The 23,428-nt window shown below is 40.4% G+C and overlaps 1 protein-coding gene across 7 annotated transcripts in view; it reads right to left on the bottom strand.

Moving 5' to 3' along the window:
- Nucleotides 1-23,428, bottom strand: part of TNNT3 (troponin T3, fast skeletal type) — a 60,965-nt gene that overhangs the window by 22,141 nt on the left and 15,396 nt on the right. For 3 of the 7 annotated variants that reach the window (XM_061610150.1, XM_061610155.1, XM_061610154.1), the window contains exons 4-7: nt 21,068-21,085; nt 18,887-18,904; nt 18,087-18,101; nt 9,910-9,924 (exon numbers count right to left, since the gene is read on the bottom strand). In XM_061610150.1, coding sequence (XP_061466134.1) covers nt 9,910-9,924; nt 18,087-18,101; nt 18,887-18,904; nt 21,068-21,085 — 66 coding nt within the window. Of the gene's footprint in view, nt 1-9,909; nt 9,925-10,305; nt 10,318-18,086; nt 18,102-18,886; nt 18,905-21,067; nt 21,086-23,428 lie in introns of those variants that run through there. The other 4 variants (XM_061610156.1, XM_061610152.1, XM_061610151.1 and 1 more) reach the window with 4 other exon arrangements.

The raw sequence follows: 23,428 nt of genomic DNA, 5'->3' as shown, positions 1-23,428 counted from the left end.
TCAATCTGGCCGCTGAATCAGCTTGCCAGTGGCGAAGCCAGAGGGTGCGACGAGCGACTATTTGAGCCGTCATGGCTCGTGACCCTAATTGAGTGGCATCCAAAGTGGCATCGGCCACAAAAGCTGCTGTCTTACGTAATTTCAATAGTGCTCGTCTGAAGGTGATAGGATCAGGGTTAGCATCCTCTAGAAGGTCATCCAGCCACATCATAGATGCTCTGGAGAAGATGGAGGCTGAAGCGGAGGCACGCATGGCTAGGGCAGTGGCCTCGTGATTCTTGCGGAGGGCGAAGTCTATTTGTCGCTCAGTAGTGTCTTTTAGGTGGGATTCCCCTTCCCTGGGCAAAAGCGATCGTGAAACGAGGCGAGCGATTGGTTCATCTATGCCAGGGACATCTAACTTGGTGGCAAAGTCCGGGGCTAGGGCGTAAAGTCTGTCAGCCAGGTTCTTGAAGCGTCGAGCTTTGAGTGGATGGGCCCATTCTTCAGAGGTTAATTTGGTAATTAGGTCCGGCACCGGGATGTAGTGTTCAGTAGGTGCAGGGGATTTGAGGACCTTGGCCCCTTTGATAGCTGGGGCGGGCGAAGTTGAAGGCGCAGTCTGGAGACCAAGGGTATTAACTACCCTGCGTGCTAGCGGCTGATAGTCTGAGGTATTAAACAAGCGATACGATGTATCCTCCTCATGATCTGAATAGTCGCTCCAGTCGTCTCCTTCAACATGGTCGGTGAAGGTTGACTCCTCCGCATACGAGACTTCGTCCGTACATCTGCCTCTGGCTACATCAAAGGGCTCTGGTGAACCGGAAGAATGAGCTTCATGGCACGCACGTTGGACCATGTTAAGTGGAGGTATGGCAGGAACTTGTGGTAGTGACTGCGTTTGGGTGAAAAATGCCAGCATGGCTTGAAGTTGGGAGAGGAAATCAGGAGACAGATGCAGACCGGATGTGGCAGATGTATGTGCCTGAGGAACTATTGGAACAGATGTTTGGGGCAGTAAAACGGAGGGAGGTTCGTTAGGCGAACACGGGGGAAAGCCAACAAACTCTTCCTCGTCAGAGGCAGCAGCAGGGGAATGGAGAATATCGCTTATGTGTGCCTGTGCTGTGGTGGTGGTTGGCACAGAGACATAACGTGGGTGCTTTGGTTTACTATGGCTGGAAAGATGTTTTGTCTTAGCCAGTGCTTTGGTATGTCTGGTCTTAGTCGTGTTAGGATGTTGTGGCTTGGCTGATTGTGGCATGCCTGGCTGATCTGGCACCATATGGGTTGATGGCGACATGCCTGGCTGTTCTGCCATCTTATATTAACTTGGGTGCAGTACACTGCCACGGAGGGGGCAGAATGTAAAGACCCAAACTGGCACAGCGTACTACCACGGAGGGGGTAGGATACACTGGCAGATGGCGAAGTGCACTGCCACAGAGGGGGCAGAATGCACTGAGGTATCAGCATTAATGTAATATAGGCTGTTTTAGAGTTGGTACACTCAGATTGGTGCTGTAGGCTGGGTTTCAGGTTTGGTTCACGACCTCAGAGGGGGCAGGACCAATATAAATCAGATTTAGTACAAATCAGCCACTAAGAGTAAATCTCCAGCCACTAGGATTAAAGCTCCAGCCTTGAGAATACAATCCAGCCACTAGGATTAAAGCTCCAGCCTTGATAAAATAATCCAGCCCACTAGGATTGGAGTTCCAGCCTTGATAATATAATCCAGCCACTAGGATTACAGCCACAGTAAAATTGTGTGAAAATCAGCCCTGTGTAAGTCTGTCTGCAGCACGTATACAACACACATACGGATAGATAGCCTGCAAGGGAGGTATCCGATGGTTAATAAAGGTAACAAAAAAGGCGGGAAATTTGAATTCAAAAAATGGCGCCTGGAAAAAAAGAGCGGGAAAAAATGAGAGAGAGAGAAGAAGCAATGGCGGCCGTCTGGAAGCGAACTGGGGGAAGGGCTGCCCAGCGCAGTCTCGCAGGAGGAACTGCGGGGCCGAAAACCGCACTAGCGGCTCTAAAAAACCCCCAGGAGGGAACAGTGCAGTAAGGGAAAAGCGGCAGCTGCCACAGAGAGAGCCGCCGTCGCCGTCGCCGTCTGCAAAGCCCTTTGCAGTGGGAATTTAAAGCCACGTAGCGAGGGTGAGCTGAGGTAAAAGGTAAAACTCAGGTAACGGAACTAATGGAGTAGCCGCAGCCACAGGTTACAGGGGGAGAAAACGGACCCGGGCAGGCTAAATCGAGTGACGGGGGAACGGCGGGAGCTGCAGCCGCAAGCTCCCGCTGAGATCGGAAGAGCCGCAGCCGCGGCAACAGAGCCGGGGGGGGAAGCTCAACAACGATCAAAAACCAAGAGAACCGCAGCCGCGGTCTCTGAGGGAGCCCCCAGACAATGGATGCAACAGAGCCGGGGGGGGGATCTCAAAAACGGGCAAAAAACAAGAGAACCGCAGCCGCGGTCTCAGAGGGAGCCCCCAGTCAAGGAAGGAAAGTAAAATGAAATGAATAGCTCAGGGTTGGGAAAATAGCGAAGAGAGCCGCAGCCGCGGTCTCTGTGGGGACCCTCAGTGAGCTACACACAAAAAAGAAAAAAGGAAGGATTTGAAGACAAATACACAAACAAATATGAGAGACTTAGCTCAATGCTATGCTATAATTCCAATCTTGTTCGTACGAAGGCAAGAATGAACTGGAGAGTGGGAGGGGCCTGACGCCCCTAGTCTTGACTTCAAAGACATTCTTACCTTCGCACGATAGGTGGAGCTAAAACCCTCAATGTTTTACTCGTTGTGATGGCCGGACTCATAGGGAAAATATTGATTATTTCAGCACGGGAACTATCCTAATCAATTCCAGCACAAGGACTTTAAAGAATGCTACATGATGAAGGGGTGAGGGGAAAAAGAGAGAGAGGTAGCAGAGTTATGTTAAACTGTGGCAAGGGGATGGGGACTTTGGTTGAAAAAGCACGTTCTTGCTCTTCCCACACAATAATATACTACCAGATGACAAGGGCACATTTTTGCTTTCTCTTGATTGTCTTTCTTTACACAATAACCTCCTATTCCTATGCAGAGCTTGGAAGTAATTCGTCACAAGTAACAAATTACTTGTAATTCATTACTTTTTTGAGGAACGAGTGGATAATTCCTTTACATTTTGGTTGTAATAGAACTAGGAGTAATTTTATTACTTTTGTGGAGTAATTGTAATGTTTTCAGCATTACTTTTGGGCATTACCTGGGGGGGAAGCAGGGGAAATCTGCTCCTCTGATTTGTGGATGAAAATCAGGTGCCTCAAACTGGGCTTCTGTGTAACGTCGCTCTTCCCTCATGCTCTGTGGGTGGGTAGGAGGCAACGAGGGACGAGGTGGAGAGTGAGATGGGGTGGAGTGGAGAAAACAATTGTTTTAAAAAATGGATGGTGGTGGTGAAGAATGGAGTGGAGGGGAAAAGGAGCCAGAGGGCAAGAACATGGATAAAGGAGGAGACAGCAGCAGAATGGAGATAAAGAACTGTGAATGACAATGTGTGTGTGTGTGTGTATACTGTGTTTGCACTTGACACACAAATTTGCCTCCACCACCCTCTCTGACTACTCTGCTGCATTTGCAGTATTTTAATTTTTTTTGCATCTCAGAGGAAAATGTTTGCTTAGGTGAGTGTCCCTTAGTTGAGGGCAGGGCAGGGTCCGGGAGGTGGTTAAATGAGAGAGATTATGCTTGCTGGCTGAGGGGGGGGGTTGCATTTGGTTTGACGTGCAAAGATCTGAGTAGTGTCCTCTGCCTCCCTCCCCACCTTCCTTACAAGTGGAGAGACCACCATTGCTATCTTATGGATAAAAAGAATTATTCTACTACCTCTGTATGTGTGTTTATTTTTAATGTTGTTGTTTTAGGCCAGCACCTTGTAGGCAGTTTTTTTTTTTAAGTAACTGAAATGTAATTGTAGTGATTACTTTTGAGAAAAAGCAAAGCAATCAGTTACTTTCAGAGCAATTACAATTGTAACAGTAATTACTACTTTTTTGGGCCATGTAATTGTAACTGTAATTTATTACTTTTTAAAAGTAATCTTCCAAGCTCTGTTCCCAATTAATCTTTTATCCTTCTCCACCTAACTTGTGTTTGTCTCATGTTCTGGACTATTCTTCTTCTTCCCTTTCCTAACCCCATCCTGTTGGAACTTCATCAGTGGCTAAGAGAATGCTCTCAGTGAAGCTGAGTGCATTTGCTTATAATAAGAAGAGTAGAAAGTTTTTGGAGGCCTTTATGCGTTTTTCATCTATTAAGCAGTGAGCTTTTTGATCTGAAATCGCTTTTTTAAAATGTAGGAACTAAAAGACAAATCACACCAAACAATCTTTCATGGATGTTATTCAGAAACACACAAAGTTCTCTTCCCCCCAGTCCCTTACATTAGGTGTGAGGAACTTGTGGCCTTCCAGATCTTTAAGGACTGTTACTCCCATAATTCCTGACCATGCTGGCTGGAGCTGATGGGAGCTGGAGTTCAAAAACATCTGGAAGGCTACCGGTTCCCCATCCCTGCCTTATGTCAAAGAATGACTACTATATTCCTATTCCCCCATAACACAGCAAATTACTAGAATGCACCGTAGATTAAAACAAAAACAAAAAGCAACCCCCTGTTCATATAATTTTTTATTCATTTGTTTCTCACAAATGGCCACATCTACCATCGCGCACAATGACCACCCATAAGGTGATATCCAACTGAGTCATACTCAGAGTAGACCCACTGAAATCAATGGACTTTAGTTGCTTAAGCCCACTGAGTTTAATGGTATACTCTGAGTATGGCTAATGTTGAGTATCACCCCATAAGTTTGGGCATCTGTTGATTATTTTGGAATAATTCCATGAACATTTTTTTAAAGTTAGTTTTCTGATCCTGGAATAAAAAAAGTAACATATATCAGAATACCAGATTAGAGTAATACCAAAAAAAGTTGATTCTATTTTTTTAAAAAATAACAGTAAATCTTCAAGCGCATGACAACACACAATGTAGTGTATGCATAGAGACTAGTCTCAAGGTTACAGTTTATTTTTAAGATAGTCTTTTCTCTTGTTCTTCAAGGAACTGGATAAAACAAACAAACCCAATCATCATGCCAAAATCCTTTCTTCTGATGCCCCTTATTTTATCTCGGGTTTTCTTGTTCTGCAAGAACATAATCCCTACAGTGATCCTGCCAAAAGAAAGAGGCCTCTAATATTTTGCTTTAAAACAACAACAAAAAAGCTGGAAAGTAAGCATGAGATTTAAAAAGAGGAAAGGGAGTTGAAGCAAGCAATCTCATTTAAGAAATGTCTTGAATTGTCCCTTCAGAATCTGAAATTTAGAATGGATCAAAACACATCAGTAGGGAATGTTGTTATTCTGTCCTAATGTCTTTTTATTGATCTGTTGTCGAAAACCTCAGATCTGTACTAGGAAACATCATCAATGGCATGAATGAGGGCCAAACTATGGCATCAAGTGGGGACTTTCCTCCCAATGCAAATCCCTTCAGATTTTTCTAAGGACCACAGCAGGGGAGGATTAAATTCCCCCTTCCCAACTACTGCAACCCTGATAATTATCAGGCTCCCCCAGTTGATGCTATTTGCATTTTTTTAAAAACCTGCATGTCAGATGTAGTTTGGCCTTAAGTCAGAGTTTGTTTGTTTAACTTTTCTTGGGAATTAACATAGACTGGAGGCAGGGGTGCGTGCTGGTGATGTGACTCTTATTTCTAACAATATGGAAACATGAAAGGTTTTACATTTGCAACTGTGATGATTTTGCACAGTTCCTGGTTTTATAGTGGGTGAGGATTAAAAGCAAAAAGGGGGGAAATGTTAGCACATTCTCTTTTCTATCTGCAAATGACACCAAAACACCATCATATTATGTACTAGAAAATGCCTTCTTCTCCACCTACAGATGAAAAGGAAAGGAAAGAAAGTAATCCAGTCAATGTGCTCCACAATACCCTCCTTCCTTTGACTCTCCCCTTCCCACTTTCCAGTTCCTAAAACCACCACTTCCTCCTGTGCTGTTTAAACAAAGAAGATGAAGAAAAATTGTGTCCTATGATTGAAATAGGGGATAAGAAATGGTAAAAAATGTCAATTTCGGAGGGCCAGGTCATACAATACATTTTTTCTCCATCTAAACAGTCCTGACTTTCATGTTTGGACAAATGCCATGTTTAATTGTGAGCTACTTGAGGCAGGGGCCAGCCTGTTCTTCTTCATTTATTATTTCTTATTATTATTTATTCTTATTATTATTCTTATTATCCACCATGACATCAAAAGTTTTTTTAAAATTACACTAATTTAAAAATACAGTATTAAAATCAGATATAACAAATTACAGTTAAGATAACAGAGTGGGTCCTAAAATATACATCGTAGGTTAAAAAAGAGCTAGGTAAAAATGTGTATCTTCAGCATATGACAAAAACTATATACTGAAGGTGCGAGATGCACTCTATGGGGAGGGAATGCTACAGTTTAGGAGCTGCCACAGAGAATTCCCTCTTCAGGGTCGCCACCTCATCCCCCAAACCTCTGAGGGTGCCAGAATGACCAAAAAGGCCCCTCTGCCAATTTTAACACCAAGAGGGTCTGTAGGGAAGGAGGCGGTTATAACAAGGGGTTATAAGGATTCCAAAGGGAATCCTATCTGGCTGCTGCATTTTGGAGCTGTTGAAGTTTCCAGGTTGTCTTCAAGGGCAGCCCTATGTGGAGCATATTGCAATAAACCTATCTGGAAGTTACAAGAGCATGCAGTTCATTGGCCAAATCATTTAAGTCCAAAAGGGGTCAAAGCTGGTGAACCATTCTGAGCTGGAAATAGGCACTCCACAGCCAAGTGAGCCTCCGGTGACAATACTGGATCCAGGCATGACTCTGTGATGGACAATGTGCATTGAGAGCACACATAATAAAAATGTAAAATTGCTAATGGATATATCCAGTAGCAGTTTCTGAAATTGTGGTAGCACTTGTTTCCAAGCATTATTTTCTAAATGTCTTTTTATTTAACATAATTTATAGACCACTTAATTTAAAAAATCTCTAAGAGGTTTACATAGAACAGTTTAACATATTTATCAAAAAATGCCAACAAAATCAACAAACTTTAAAAACAGGTAGACATAATAAAATTATCAAAAATACAGATAAAATCAACAGAATGTAAAATTCTGTATACATAATAAAATTACATGTCCAGGGAAGCTTGCTAAATCAAAAGTATTGTTAGCAGGCATCATGATCACAGGAATTGCTGTTGATCATATCCAGTATCACTAGTTCCCACTTCCTCTTTATCCATGGAATGGATCCACCTTATTCATGGAATAGATCCACCTTAAGACAGCTAGGACTAATCGCAAGGAGGGGGGGGAAAGCATAGTATATGATCTTGTCCTGTGATATCCGTTTAATAGGACAAAGTAATGGAATATTGGCTCAGTAACTAACTATGAGATTATGGGTCTCAAGTCCCTGGATAGTTATTAGTCATGGGACCCACATGAAAATTGCATAAATGTCTCCTGGCAGATTATAACCTAATGACCCACCAATACAGTTCTCAAGCTACAGATACACCTCTCTCTTTTTTTTTTTTTTTGCTTAGGGCTATGAATACTGTGGGTTTGTTATGCAGTTGGCATATATTACATATGGTTTGTGTTCAGCCACATGGGTCCTAAGTATACATGCCTGCCTACAATAACAGTTTTTTGCTAGTTGGCTTGTTATAGAATAGACAGAAATTGCCAAATGGGTTGCCCTGTTATCAGCATCCTCTTGTTTTTTATCAAAGCAGAAAGGAGTTTTGAAATTAGTGGTCCTGGGAAAGATACAGGATAGGTAATCAGCTAGCAAAAAATCAGTATGGCTTGACCAACTTAACTAACCTCTACCTATTTAAATATGTAACAACTCCCTCATTAATATTAAAATCTGGAAATATTATTATCATAGATAATGCTCAAAGGATTTTTTTTATAACTCTGTCATATTAACCATAGAATCTATTAAAATATAAACTCCTTTTTAATAGCCCTCTTGGTTTCCAAAGCTGTTTGACATGTGTCTTGGAGGTTGTATATGACTACTATTTATAACATAAAAATATAATATAAGAAGAGCCTGCTAGATCATACTAATGGCTTCTTTAGTCCAGCATCTAGTTCTCACAGTAGCCAACCCACAACACAATCCAAAACCTTCTGGGCATATAGAACAAGTTGCCTGGTTCTTGGGATCCTAATCCTCATGCTTTAAATTTCTTGGTATATTTCTGAACTATAACATGGTTTATATTGGGAAGGCAACCACAATGACTACTTATCTGGAACACCACATTTAAGGAGCACAGAGCTCAAGGCATTCCTGTAACAGACTATCTACTCAACTTTTAGAAATGGAATTGGGTACCAACTATACACAGGCGCCAGAGGTCTGTAGTTAGTTAATTTGCTGCTCTGGGAAATTTTAACTGCTACTGATTTTTAATTTTGAAATTGTATTTCATAGTATTCTTATGTTTTGATGTTTTATATGTTTCAACATTTTCTTGCAAGCTGCCTTACAAGAGCATAATGCCTTGTCAGGTGGGGTAGAAATGCATTACCTAAATAAATTAAATTAGCTATAAATTCAGTAGCAGAAAGAAATATATACAGTTCACATTTCCCCATCCTAATGTTCACATTTATCAACTTACATGACGGAGTTATAGATCATGCATGTGATGCAAATTGTGCATTAAAGCTGTGAAATGGGCTACAAATGATCGTAAGTAAGGTGTTCAAAAGCTGAACAAACAGAGGAGGGATGCCAAGGGCACTCCTTGCCTGGGGGTGGGAGCTATGAGTCTAGGTTCATCCCTCAGGACTAATATCATCCAACAAGCAAGAGCTAGCAGAAATTTTCACAATCACTGGTGTAAACCCTCCCTCCTTCATAATCCTTCTGACCCTCTAAAACATCAATATCCAGTAATTCAAGGACAGAATCTATTCACCCTCTGAAAATAAGGTTGCTTTTAAATGCATTGAATACTCTAGTTTCAAGGCACGACAGCTGAAATTCTTTCTCAGAATCTTAGAGCTGCATTCTTCAGTAAAAACTTTTAAGGGCCCCTTTTCATACTGTGAAGATTATATAATTGATTTATCTACGCAAACTTTCCATTTAGTTAATTAATTTCATGCACATCCCACCTTTCTTCAAAGGTGTTCAAGACAGCTTACATGTTTTATCTTCACAACAAACCTGTGAGGTAGGTTAGGTTGAAAAAGTGTGTATATGCGGAACCTCCTATGAAAATTTGTTAAGAAAAACTCCTATTGAAGTGTTGCACATTCTGCCTCATTACATGAAACCTAAGGTTCCAATCCTATGTACTCTTACTCTAGGAGTAAAGGTCACTGAACACAGAAGGACTTGGGGTGCTTTCAGACAACGTACTTATTGAGTATTCACCCTGATTTGTTTGCAGGGAGATTACACAATGTTGGCTATTTTAATGAACATTCATTCTGATTTGTTTGCTGGGATGTTAGATGATGTTGCATCAAAACGTGTTATCCCACACTTTCCAGTGCATTTTCTTGTCACTTTTCTTATTGCAAAAAAGTTGGATCTTTTGGGGAAGCAGGTTTGTTGTGCAAGATCTCCCAATCAAGTATAATTGCATGACATGAATTTGCTGATAGGCGATTGAATCCCACCCCAAAATAGCCACAGTCTGGAAGCGCCCTTACCTCCAAGGAAAAAACACATAAGATTGCACAGCAAAATATTTTCAAATCCTATTTGCACTGCCCTAGAGGAGAAAAGAAAAAGAGTTCCTTGAGGGGAAACAACATACCTTCTTCACGGACTTCTTCCAGAGGTGTCAAAGTGGAAGCAAGCAGCGATGGGAAGGAAAGAATAAAGGAAGAAAGAATATGCATGTAAACACTCTTGGGCTTCACCAGGTGTACAAGGAATGGGTGAAAGGAAATAGAAAAATACTGGTTAAAAAAAGCGTAGTGCAGCACAGGCACCAGAAGCCGTGGGGATGTCAGGAGGAAAAAATACAGCAGGTTAACGCAGCTGCGCATGTGGGGCATTCAAGAAACAACACACTAGTCTAGAAGTGATTGTTGGTTAATAGTACTTGTTGATCTTGTTTCTTCTCTTCCAGCATCCCAGTCACACACATTATGGACGTTCTGTGGACATAGCAGAACCAGTATGAGGATGTGGATGTGATGTCACATACCTGGCTCATGAACTTCATCAGGGGAGAAGTGTCATGGAACAAGATGTAACAAACAGCAAGAGAACAGAAACAAGAAGAACATGTTCTTCTGTTTCTACCCTTTTATGACAGTCCAGAAGGGAAGCAGGGAGGGGAGTTAAGGGAAAGGAAATTAATAACATTTAAAAGACCATGTAAAAGCAGACAAATGGGGAGTCAACAAAGGTGAATGGCAAATAGCAGGTAAATAGGTACACAGATATATGGCACATGTTTTGTCATTCACTTGTCAACATAGCCTAAACCAAGAGGAATTCACCATCATGTTTTATAAAAGTTTCTTTGCTGTAATCATGCATGTGATGACATGTCAACAACGTGATCCAGAAGAAATGCAAGTATCATTTAATTCATCTGGAGTACAGCAGTACTAAAGATCTTGCACAGGACCATCTCCAAGAAGCCAAGAAACTCAGAAATGAGCACACCTCTTTCTGTTTCTGGGCTGATGGTCTAGTTAACCCATTTTAGACCTCATCTATGGTAGGAAATGTGCATCTATATGCTTTGCTCATAGTAATTTGCACCACAGTAAGCTTTTCATACTCTGAATAAAAAAAAATCTGCTTGGTCAATTTCAGGGTAGCTATGATCTTCACTGCAATATTTTAGTATGCAGGCATGCAAGCAAGAAACTAGCAAAGATTCTAACAAATATTCCATTTAAATCTATTCTTGTTACAAGAATAAATTTGGTCTGTAACATTGCAATACTCTAATTGGATTCTAAAAATATTCCATTTAAATCTATTCTTGTTACAAGAATAAATTTGGTCTGTAACATGTAGTACTCTTTGCACGGTGGCTGCAATTACACTCCCAAAGATGGAAACCAACTCCAGTTGCAGAAAAGGGCTTTGAATCCATCTGTGCCTCAGGGAGAATGAAGCTATAAATGAAGAGAGTAACAAAACCAAAAATAAAATTGGATTTTTGCAACCATGTCCTCTCACAAAGAGTATTCACTCATGAATATAGAAGTATTTCCATACAACCCCCCCCCAAAGTCATGACTGTTTAATACACTGAAACCATTTACGAGGAATTCCTTAGTCTCTAGCTCTCTTCATATGTCACACTGAAAGTGTGTGTGGAGGAGAGAGGAGCTTGTCCCCCACTGACCAAGCTACCACCTGCTATTCACTTTCAGCACAAAGTATGAAAAGGCCAATGGGTTGGATCTAGTCTTAGATGAAACCAATGGGACTTGAGTAAGTCATGTGTTGTGCTGAGGGAAAGAAGACGAAAGACACTGAGTGGGATCTTGCTCCCCTCTCCATCTATAGGGATGTTGTTGAGTATTCACAAAATCGGATTTGGTATCGAATTCTAGGATTATCAGCAAGTTTGTCTCATCGTCGAACAGGTTCCCACTCTTTGTGTGCATTTGCGGATGTAAGCGACACCGTAATTTTTTTAAAAAATCTGCGGTGCGAATTACTTAATTATTTATGTAATTATTTTTGTAATCTGCTACTGCTGTATATATTATATAAACATACAGCAGCATAAGGAATAATGGAGAAAAAATAAAGAAAGGGAGAACTGGGAATCACGATAACTAGCGGAACACAATTTGTAGTGAATAGGAACTGGCAGGCCATTTGATGAATTGAAAAATGGAACAGAATGAGATAGCGAACCACATCCTTATCTACTTAGGTTCATCATAATGTGTGAAGAGGTCTCAGTTCTTCCCTGATTCTGCCTAGTTCCCCCATTAGCTTCCCATTCAAGAAAACCCTATGCCATTTATCCCTCTCTGTTCCAGACACCTGCAGATGCTTCCTCTCCCCCAGATACTTACACGTAAAGAACATTAAACTGCATTATCAAGAATGTTATAGGAAAAGAAATTAAAACCAAGCAAGAGTTAAGAATTATTTAAATGGTTATCTCCTGTTTCCTGACTCCACCTTTGAATTCCCATACACACAACTCTTTCAGACAATCAGAGGAATTCAGAAGTCATGTCACATACCTGGCTCATGAACTTCATGAGGTGGGGAGTGTCAATAGGGGAAAAAGGAAGACAAGACAAGTAAGAAATACAAGATGGTTACAATCTTAAACTCTTGCAAGTCAAGGATTAAATATGTAGTTGATAGTTTGGTTAAAAGGGAAAACAAATTAATAACTTGTTTAAAATAAAAAGGAAGGAGGCCAACATGAGAAAAGAAAGAGCATGCATATATGAAAACAATGAGGTGGAGAGGCCTATAAATAAATGGGACATCTGTTGTTTTGTATAATATTAGATAAACATGTCTACTCAGAAGTAAGTCCCATTGAGTTCAGTGACACTTACTCCCAGCTAGGTATATATAGGACTGCAGCCTAATTTGATTTACAAATGTGTATAGAGACTCTTTGAATCTATTTGTCCCTTTCTTAAACACATAGGGGTTATATCCAACTAAGTCTTCCTCAGAGCAGTAGACCAATGGAAATCAACAGACTTAAGTAATTTAAGCCCATTGTTTTCAGTGGGTCTATTCTGAATATGGCTTAGTTGGATATCACCCTATGGAAATATGCATATATGTTTTGGATATATGGAATTCAGGATCACTTCACATGTTGCTTTTCTGAACATGGATAGCTATCCCCCTTTCAGATAAGTAGCACATGAAGCAACATTTGCTAGAAGCAAAATATTCTTCTGATATGGACCACCAACACTTTGTGTGTGTGTGTTCATGTGTGAATCTACCTATATTATTTGACTATCATTTATGCTATTGTTAGACATAAAAATGGCATCAAAACTATTTAATATTTATACAAGTGGCTATACTGTATTAGGCATTGTACATGAATAAAAACAAGCAGATCCCTGCCTGCAGGCTTAAAATTTAATAAACATGGCATGCTTTTCCTGTTATAGAAAAATTAATGCACTGTTCACTGTACAGAAAATTCATGTCTGTTGTAAACTTCATCCGTGGAAGAGTAATTATTTTATTTTGCCAAATGCATCTGAAAGCTTATGGTCTTAGGGATCAGCTAAAGTATCTCAGTTTTTCTACAAATTTACAGGTTGAATCACTCAAGTTCAACTGGACTTAATTCTCATTTTATCTTTAGAGCATGTGTAAGAGCTGGGCAAAGCTGCAGGAGTCTGTCGTCCCTTGGTACTTCAAAGGGACTTCAGCAGCTCCTGGCTGTTGCGATGCTGGTCTCTCTGGGCTTTCCACCACACCCCAAATGACCCCATATCTACTGCTAGCTGTCTATGAGGGGTTCCACCAAAGAACCTCAACTATTAGTTGACAGCTTAAACAGGACATATCCAGGGAATGAGAAGATGGTGGATTGGGGAGAGCATTTTCATTTTTCCAGCGTTTTGGAACACAGATGGGGCAAGGCAAAAGGTGATCCTCTAATAATAGGAAGGAAGGCTGGCAATTAGGGGTGTGCGTAGATCATTGAGATAAGTACACTAACCAAATCCTGGATTGAGATAGGCTGAGGGAAGGATTGCCCTTGGATAAGAAGAGAAAACATTTGGGGAGCAGGCAGCAAGAGAAAGAGCTTTTTCCGGAGTCTTTAAAAAGGTGTTCCAATAAAGTGTTCTATTGCCAGCAGTGGTTTTGGGATTGCATCAGCTGGACTTACAGACTACTTCTTGAATCAGGTCTGAGAATCTGACAGAAGCCAGTTTCTATCAGCAAAGGCTGTTGATAACTGCACAGGATTCTCCACATCTTCTTATACTACACCACTTAATGGACTCTTGTTTTGTTTGAAACAGTAAAGATCCACAATTTAGTGAGGGACGTGAGGAGACGCCTGCTGAGGTATGTGTATGTTCTGTCTTTCCCCACCAGCATTTGGGGGAGGGATGGCCAGGGGAGGCAGAATGAGGCTCAACGCGTGACTGAGAGCAACTGACCTTGAAGGCTAAAGTCAGTAGCATGCTGTAGCATAACTAAGGCAAGTGGGGAATCTACTGAACTCGTAAGAGAAGTGAAGTTAACTCCATGAAGAGAGGAAAAGAACTGCTGGGAGTTCTGTAACTAAAAAGAGGCAAACAAACATAATGTTTGGTAAGTGTGGGTGCCCTGTGCTGAGAAGAGGGCAGGACTTTCTCCTGGATGATGAACCCGAACCCCACCATGAATGATACTAAGTATGCTGGTTATGAGGGTACACTGAGCCTAAACAAAACCCTTGTACTGAAGGGAAAATAGTGACTAATCTCACAAGGAGTATATTTGAAATCACCATGCTGCTGGTGGTAATAATAATAATAATAATAATAATAATAATAATAATAATAATAATAATTAGTTTATTTCGGTCATTGACCAGCAGAATGCTGCTGGTAAAGTATGGGCCAAAACAAACTCACCACTAAAAATATGTAATTGGAGCAGGTATTTCCCCGGGAAAGTCGAACGCCTTATGCAGCTAGGAATCCTGTGCTTTACAATATTCCATAGCAGATTCTTGGTTGGCTTACATCCATAAGACCACAGAAATCAGTGGATAAACCCTGGTTCATATATGCTAAGTGTCTGGCCTGCCATATGACAAGGTGTTCTACGGTTCTAATGAACAATAAATATCACAATTTGTTAATCAAAAAGAGACAGAAGGAGAGAAAGAGAGGCTGCATCAGTGAAAACAAATGTGAATGTTAAGGTAATGTGTTGCTCTCCTGTTCTCTTCCATCACTTTCACATTCCTGCACACACTAATGTGAGATGGAAAGAGAAGAATTCGGAAGTCAAGTCACATACCTGGTTCATGAACTTCACCAGGTGGGAAGTGTCATGGAACAAGATTAAGGCAACAGAAAACAAGAACATTAGAAAAAAAGAAAACATGATTACAAGAGGCTTAAAGTAATTCAAGACAGGATTAATAAAGAAGTCAGCTCATTATAGGAAAGCAAATTAATGCAGTTAAGTTAACAGGAATGATGAAATGTGCATAGGCAAATGCAACACGCAGGGTAGTAAAGAGAAGAATGCAGCATGCAAATACAGAGCAGGAAATGTAAATAGTTCAGACTCTGCAAATGATTTGTAAGCCAAGAAGTGCTGATAGCTCTGTTTATGAAGCTGTTCCTCCTAGGGCATGTCTACATACTTCAGGGACTGGACTGGATCAGACCAAACTCGCAGAGCACATCCAGCCCCACAATCAAAGTTTCCCAGAGATTCAACCCATGCCGTTTCCCTCAAGACACACTTTGTCCTCACAGATGGCATGGAGGACTGTAGTGACATGAAGATGGCAAGTGTATTGTTATGCACAACTGGATTTCCACTGTTGGTACATGTGTGTCACTGAAAAAAAAATTATCTGCCTATTCTAGAAACCCTATGATTTGGGTTGCATGCTACAGACCCGGCCAGAAACAGAGCAGATGCCATGTGCATATTTTCCTTTGGGCTTCCAATGGCTTTAATCACAACAGATTTTTTTACAAATCACATTGGTAGACACATTGGTTTCATTCACTAATGGCAATTTCTAGGGGGTAACATCCGTTCCCATTTATTGCTGCACACTACACCCCCAACTGCTAGTGAAAATCTATTTTCCATTAGTTGAGGGCGTAACTAGCCATGATTTCATGATGTGAGTAGCAATTAGCAATCACATCATTTCTTTTAACAAAAATAAATAACAGACATGCAGGGGGTGATTGTTATTAAGAGTGTACCATGTGGGGAGAGGAGGCTTAAACCTTCCCCCCCAAATGTAATCTCTAAGAAATTCAGCTCCCCAGACCCACATCCGCCTGGCATGGCTAAGAAAAAAAACTCCCACTGGCACTAATGGGAGTTTCCCCCCCTAATGCTAGCTGTTGTACCAGGTATGTCAGATTGCAGTTGGGGAGGGCACAGCTCTTAAACCTCCCCTGCCCTCACTCCATGATTTTGATAAGAATCCCCTCCGCCCATGTCTGGTATGTCATTTAAAACACACAGACACTATTTTAAAGCTAATTGTGTTGTTAACTTCACGTGTAGTGAGGCCCTGTAGTGTGGCTGCAGAGGGCCATAACAGCATAAAGTTTAGATTGCATCTTAACCTTTTCTTTCTGCCATCTCAACAGGGCAAGAAGCAGAGGGTTATGAAGAATCAGTGCTCAAAAACCTGTTGTGGGGTGGTATGGGACAAGCCAGTGCCAATACTGTTGCTGCTAACAGGCAGGCAGATGTTGAGAATATGCATTCAGACATTTTGTCATGCCTGTCTATTGAATGGATCCTTCAGCATGGAACTGCAGCACAGACTCCTGAGTAATGAACAGAAGGGCACACTGGCATGAAGCCAGCTCAATGCATATTCAATCCAGGAAGAAGCAGGAGTTTGGCTACAATTTACTCTCCGTTCCACTAAATCCTGGATAGAAAAATGGCTGCAGGAACCAGGCCTCAGGAATGCATTAAAAGCAAATGACCTTTTCTTTCTTTCTTTCTTTCTTTCTTTCTTTCTTTCAAAAAAGAGCCATTCTAAAGCTTTGAAGCTGAATTCAAGACATACTGCATATCTACCCAAACAAGCAGAAAATGTCTTATACAAGTACAGGATAATATTCAGTTAAAATGCAGGACAAACTCAGCAGAGAGTTTTGTAGATTGGGGTAGAACAGATGTCACTTTAGTCACAATTTTAACGTCATATTTCTGCCTGATGTGTGGTAAAGTCTTCCTTCATAGAATAATACAGATGACCAAACTACCCAAGGTAAGTGAGCTCATCCCAAGGTAATGTGGTCACCCATATGGGTTCATATTCATGGACTCAAAGTTTGGGCTGCATTTTGCTGAAAACTCATGCAGGGCTTCCATCAAGCAGCTAGTCCTAAATCTCATATCTCTTAAGAGTTGATTCTGACAGCATTTTCAACCATGAGTGCATATGGAAGCTGTCATGCCAGAAAGAAAAGCGGATGTGGATTTTAAATTCCAATGCAATGTTGTCCCAGTTGTATTCTTTCGCATGAATTTCTTAGTGGAAGGTTGGGGGCAGGGAGGAGAACCCATTATATTGGAATTCGCAATAATATACACCAATGGAACGTGTTGCTTGTTCAAAGGCAGGGCTGTGGAATGGAAGTCTGAGCCACCCACAAACATCCAAATAATTGTCTGTTTTCTTATGCCATAAGTAATTCAGCTGAAGTCACTAGAAAATCAACCACTGAATGCAAATTAGGGATGGGATCCATTGGCCGGTGCCAGTTCAAAAGTATTCCATCGACCTAATGGGCTGAAATTGTTTCAAGTTCATTCTGTATCTGCTAGCCGCTGCTTTTACCAATTTGTGGGTTTTTTTCCTGCTCAGAAAAATATCTATATTAATATTGGTATATTTAAAGGAAATATTGATATTTTGAAGGAAATATAAAATTATCATTCTTGCAATCAATGTTTTGGAGGTGGATTTTTTTAAAGGCCATTTTCAAGAATAGCCATGGAAATTTGCTACATTAAAATCAGATCCTCAGCGATTGAGAATAAGCTGATTAATGGACAATTTGGTACCAAATCCGAATTGGGTGGAATTTGAACATATTCCTAATGTAAGTAGCTTAAGGCATATCTGTAACCTTACATTTTTCAAAGGGTTTAGCTGTTTTACCTATAGCCACTGCCCTGTTGCATTCAGTTAGCATTAATGATTGTACAATAATCACATTTTTCCTTCCACAGCCCTTAAGAAATGTAGTGCTCCACCTTCCATTTAAATGGTGAGAACTGAGAGGCCTCAACACATACCTTCCTCTTGAGCTTCTTCAGGTAGAAAGCATTGTAAAAAGAGAAGGAAACAGCACCAAAAAAGTTACAACAAGAAACATGAAATATGATCCCTCAAACTGTGCAAGCAAGGAGCATGATGGGTGTAGGAGCAAGTTAAGAATTATGGGATCACAGTCAAGCATATAAAATGAATCACATACACAGTGAATGGAAACAACACATTGAGCAAGAATTTGAAGTGTTACTTGGACAGGAAGAATATGGCCAAGCTTTTTTTTAAAAGCATGCATGTTCATCAGAGCTGGGTAAAAAAAAATCCTAACAATCCCATGTTTTGTTAGATTGAGAAGGATATTTAGAACTAATATGACACATTTCATATCCTGTAATTTGCAGAGAAAATGATTGAAAAATGACTACATCTCCCCAAAGAGTCTTATGCTGAAAACACAGCTGCTTGAAAAAACTGCAACCAACTCTATAATTCACAATCAACATTTCTTTTTGTTCTTTTTTTAAGCATGAAAAAATAACATATGCCCCAAACATCAGCATCAAACAAATAACACTTCTTTTAGTGTACATGGAATTCAAAACTGAGTTGTCCTGAATATTATGACATCAACTCAATTTCATCAATGGGATTTCCCCCCCTTCCACATTAATGCCATTAGATCAAACCTTTGGAGCTAATATTTTCATTTCTCTTGTTCCTTTTCTTTTGCCACCCCAGGATTCCTTTGTGCAAACAAAGCACTCTTATGAAAAGGACGAGAGAGAAATCCAAAGGGCAACATCACATGCACGCACACACATACCTTCTTCTTGTGTTTCCTCTGATGGGAGACATCATGGAAATGAGAGGCAAAGACAAACAAGATAATACCATTAAAATAGTTGTTCAAACCCTCTGAAAACTCTTGTGAGCTACAGCTGGAGAAACAAGTGGTTAGAGAAATATAAGGTACAAAAGCAGGAACCAATCACCTTAGAAGAAGACACATGTCAGGCAAAGATGGTAAATCCAGAAACAAGAAAGACATAAAAGGAAACACTCTCCAGGGAACAACACATGCAGATTAAAGAGAAGAGAAACACCTAGTTTAGCCATCTCACATTGAAATCAATATGGGTTCCCACCCACCCCCATCCAACAGAAAGTAAGACAGATAAGAAGAGGGAGAGGGAAAGGAAAAGGAAAAAGGAAATTATTTTTACTGGAAGAAGTTGCCTGTATTCAGATCAGCACCCTTCAGTATCTCTTTGTTAAGTTTGACAAGTGGCTGAAGATGGAGTTTGAAAAGAACCTTCACTCACAGCAAACCTAGCAAAGTGCTGTTTGTTTGGTTTTTTGACTGCTTTTCATTGATGACACTGGCTTAAAAGCTATTGTCAGAATAAGGATATGATGCACTTGTTCACAGCAACATCATACTCAGGAGCCAAGAAAAATGCTTTTAGCATTTAGCCCTAGGATTCTGATTTTATGGAGTTCCTGTGTTGGAGTTCGTTGCCCATAGTCCTCCAGGAGTGGCATTCTTTAGTTCTAACAGCAGCCATGTTAGAATAAACCCCCAAGGGCTGCACTGCACAGCATTTTAAATGCCATAGTATTCCTTACTCCCAGGATTCCCATCTGATACTACTAATAGTATTAATAACTGAAATAAGCTCCCAGTATCATCACAATGGAAGCCAACAATGCACATGGGGAAGGGGTGGTTTCCCTTTCTCAGTGTGCATTAATCAAAGTATGATTACACAAATTGGAGTCTGAAAGCTTTGACAAGTGGGGTGACTAGTTTCTTTGACTACAGTACATGGGACAGTAGCTGAGCCCAAGTGGTCTGACTGACATCCCAACTCAATGGGGCAAGCCCCTATTTCTTAGTGGGAGTGGACAACAATGGCCTTCTACTGTAAAAAAATCTATAATTGTAAAGGCATATATTGTTGGCTAGGTTTTCTTTGACCCAAAAGATTGGACCCTGTTATTACTAGATTTCTGTTTTTATCTGTTTTTATGAAACTGTTTACTGTTTTATATTTGCATTTTTTTTGTATACCACTTAGAGATTTTAAATATTAAGTGGTTTAGAAATGCTTTTGCATAAAATAAAGTAAATCACTGGATTATCATTGGATTATATATCACTGAACAACAAGATTAACATTCCTCCAAATTGCTTTCTTTCTCGCCCTATATAATCTCAGGACAAAGTTTTATAATCAAATACCAAGTGATTATAAGTAGCCTGTTTTCAAAATATCTGAGGAATATATCCACTTAGAGTACAACAAAACAAGGCAGACTTTTAGACTAGAAAAACACATTAGCACTTCTATGTCCAAGTACCAGTACCTAATAAGCAATATAAAGTGTGGTCGCATTCAACAATTTGATTCTACAAGCTTTACTGAAGACCCCATCACAGACAAAATTCTACAATCAATAAACTCAAGCAATGATGAAGCTATGGGAGAGAATCTTCCAAAATCCATCTTCTAAGCACACCTGTATTAATATATACTAATGCAACTTGTCAAATCATTAGTCAGTTAAAGATGATACACACTTCCCACTTTTATATTACCAACATGCACATTTAATTTATTGTGCTAATGTCAACTTTGTTTTGGACTGAAATGTTGTAATGAGAGTTTCTGCCACCACAAATTCAAATCTAACTCTGTATTTATAAGTGCCAGAAAGTGAATTCATCAAGAGGTGCAATGGGGAAATCAGATTGCTGTTTGCTTGAAAGCTGTAACTGTAACATGCATTTCATCTGATGCATGTCAAGCTCTCCATTTTGGCCTTGTGAAATGGCCTCCAGTTTTAATCCTAAAGTGACTAGAGTGGTTATTCATCTAGCATATCAGATCATTTTTAGCAGACAATACAAAGAGATGGGTGAATGACAGGCTGCAAAAGAGCTGAAGACCAGGGATCATCAGTGAAAGAGGAGGTACATTCCAGGTGGGTGAGTTTTGGTTACCTTCTTCTTCGTATTCCTCTGCATTGAGATAAAAAGAAAGAAAAGGGAAACGAGAAAAGCAGCAGAATCAACAAAAATGCTTAGCAATTACAACACAAGGACAAGGACTGACAATTCACTGAAGTTAGAAGCACCCTTTTTGAAAAAAAAAAAAGTAAAAAAGATTTCCATGGTTTTCTCATTCAAATGTATGCAGCCAATCAAGTACAAAAAATAATAAACTGACCATTGTTCCCCTTCAAGAATGAGGGGCAACTGAGTTGCCATGGGTAAATTGCATAGTTCTAATACATTAGCATATCCTGATGTAAGAATCAGACAGATTCCATTGCACTTCTGTCAAATAAGGGCATATTTGATCAAAGAACTCTGAACAGAAGGAATTCTGCCCATCAAATGATTTCTGTAGGATAATTAAGACACTAGTGGTCTCAGACAGTTCACTGCCTGCTCTGTCTTACTCTGAGGATCACCTATAGGGTAAAATGGTGGCTTCAGAAACCACAGATTTAACACCAACAAGTAAATGCTGGAGAGGATTATGTTTCAATCTGAAGGTGAATTCAGGCCATATCTGTCTGATTATATTTATATTGGACTATGATCTAGTGTAAAAAATTGAAACAAAATAGCTAAGATAACAGTAAATGAATTTTAGTGGTTAATGAAATGATAATACAATTCCCTCCTTGAAATGCTTTTGCTCAATGAATGCATAATCAGAGGCTGCTAAAATCAGTGAAAGATTTTCAGTCAAGCTGCCCTGTCTAGAAAAAGCTATTTAGTGTTATTGTTGCAACCATCTGGGTTTACTTTAGTAAACATGTTTCACATTCAACGGGTACCTCTAATATGGAATATACTATTCATTCCTGTCCACTTTTGGTAGTGGAATGAGCAAATAATGCATAACAAGCTGCCCTTGGCTTTTAGAGCAATTTCGTATGACACAATCAGAACATGTAGGCTGCAGTGTTCCATGTACTGGCCACTATTTCTTGTATTGGCTCACCATGTAGCTCAGTCCCTACCAAAGATTCACAGTGGCACCTTGCGGCAGCAGCCTGAGATACTAGAAACCTCATAGTAGGAGGCAGGCAATTTTGTATGATGAGCTGGTACCATTGGAGAAACACATCCTGTTTAGCAGCTAGCATGGCAATCCACTTTACAGGGGTCTCCATGAGGTGGCCATATCACATGATGATGCAGCCAAAGCCATTCTTGGGGGGGAATCAAACCATTGCCTAAGCCTCATACTAAAATCCTATAAAGTAGAGTGTGGGGTGATTTAGTGTGTGGGAGAGAGGGGTGATGAATTCTTCTCCCACTTCATGCTCCCCCTGCTCCACCAACTGCTTCCACTCAGCTGTTTTTCTCCTGGAGGTCTTGGTGCCTCACCAGGAGAGAAACGGCTGGGGAGATTAGAAGCCGTTTCTAAGACAAAAACAAAAGGTAAAGGTGTCCCCGCACTTGTAGTGCGAGTCGTTTCCGACTCTTAGGGTGACGTCTTGCAATGTTTACTAGGGAGACCGTATATATGGGGCGGGATTGCCAGTTCCGTCCCCGGCCTTTCTTTACCCCCCAGCATATGCCGGGTACTCATTTTACTGACCACGGATGGATGGAAGGCTGAGTGGACCTCGACCCCTTTTACAGGAGATTCGACTTCCTCCTTCCGTTGGAATCGAACTCTGGCCGTGAGCAGAGCTTCGGCTGCGTTAATGCCGCTTACCACTCTGCGCCATGGAGGATCTTGAAGAAAGGCTGTTAAAAATTATGTCATCTGTCTTCAGTTCAAAGAGAAGACAAGCTATGTTCACATGACCAAACACCCAGTGTGGGAAATTTACTTTCACATGTGGCTGCAACACAACAATATCTGAGCTGATAGCATGTTGCTTTCTAACAGCGAACATATGCTGAGAGCATGAACAAACACAGAGGGCAGTAATGAACTACAATAGACAAGTGCATATATTTTGAAACAGCTGATACGTTGAGCTCTATAGTCTTGCACAATGGAAATGGACACAGGACAGACAGTTAGCTAGCACTTGTTCCCCAGGCAACAATGATGTACCTTAAGAAGGCAAAAAATAAATAAATCAATATACATAAGTTGGAACTATCCTGCAAACAGGGGTTTTGTTTGGTTTTTTTTTTTAAAGAAAAATAATTTTGCTCATTTTAGGCCATCCTTGCTAATAAGTTTCAAGACTTGGACTCTACAGGATAACAAAAACACAAATAAGCTTGAAAAGAATAAGCTAGAAAAAGAAGCATATTTATGGGCTCCAAGACTGTAAAATGTTTCACCAACAGATGGCAGCAGCTGTATGGCAACTGAAAGCAAAAATG

This window comes from Rhineura floridana, chromosome 2, assembly GCF_030035675.1.
Source record: "Rhineura floridana isolate rRhiFlo1 chromosome 2, rRhiFlo1.hap2, whole genome shotgun sequence".
In the NCBI taxonomy this organism is placed as follows: domain Eukaryota; kingdom Metazoa; phylum Chordata; class Lepidosauria; order Squamata; family Rhineuridae; genus Rhineura; species Rhineura floridana.
The sequence above is the reverse complement of the archived record's forward strand: the minus strand, read 5'-3'. Positions and strand labels throughout refer to the sequence as shown.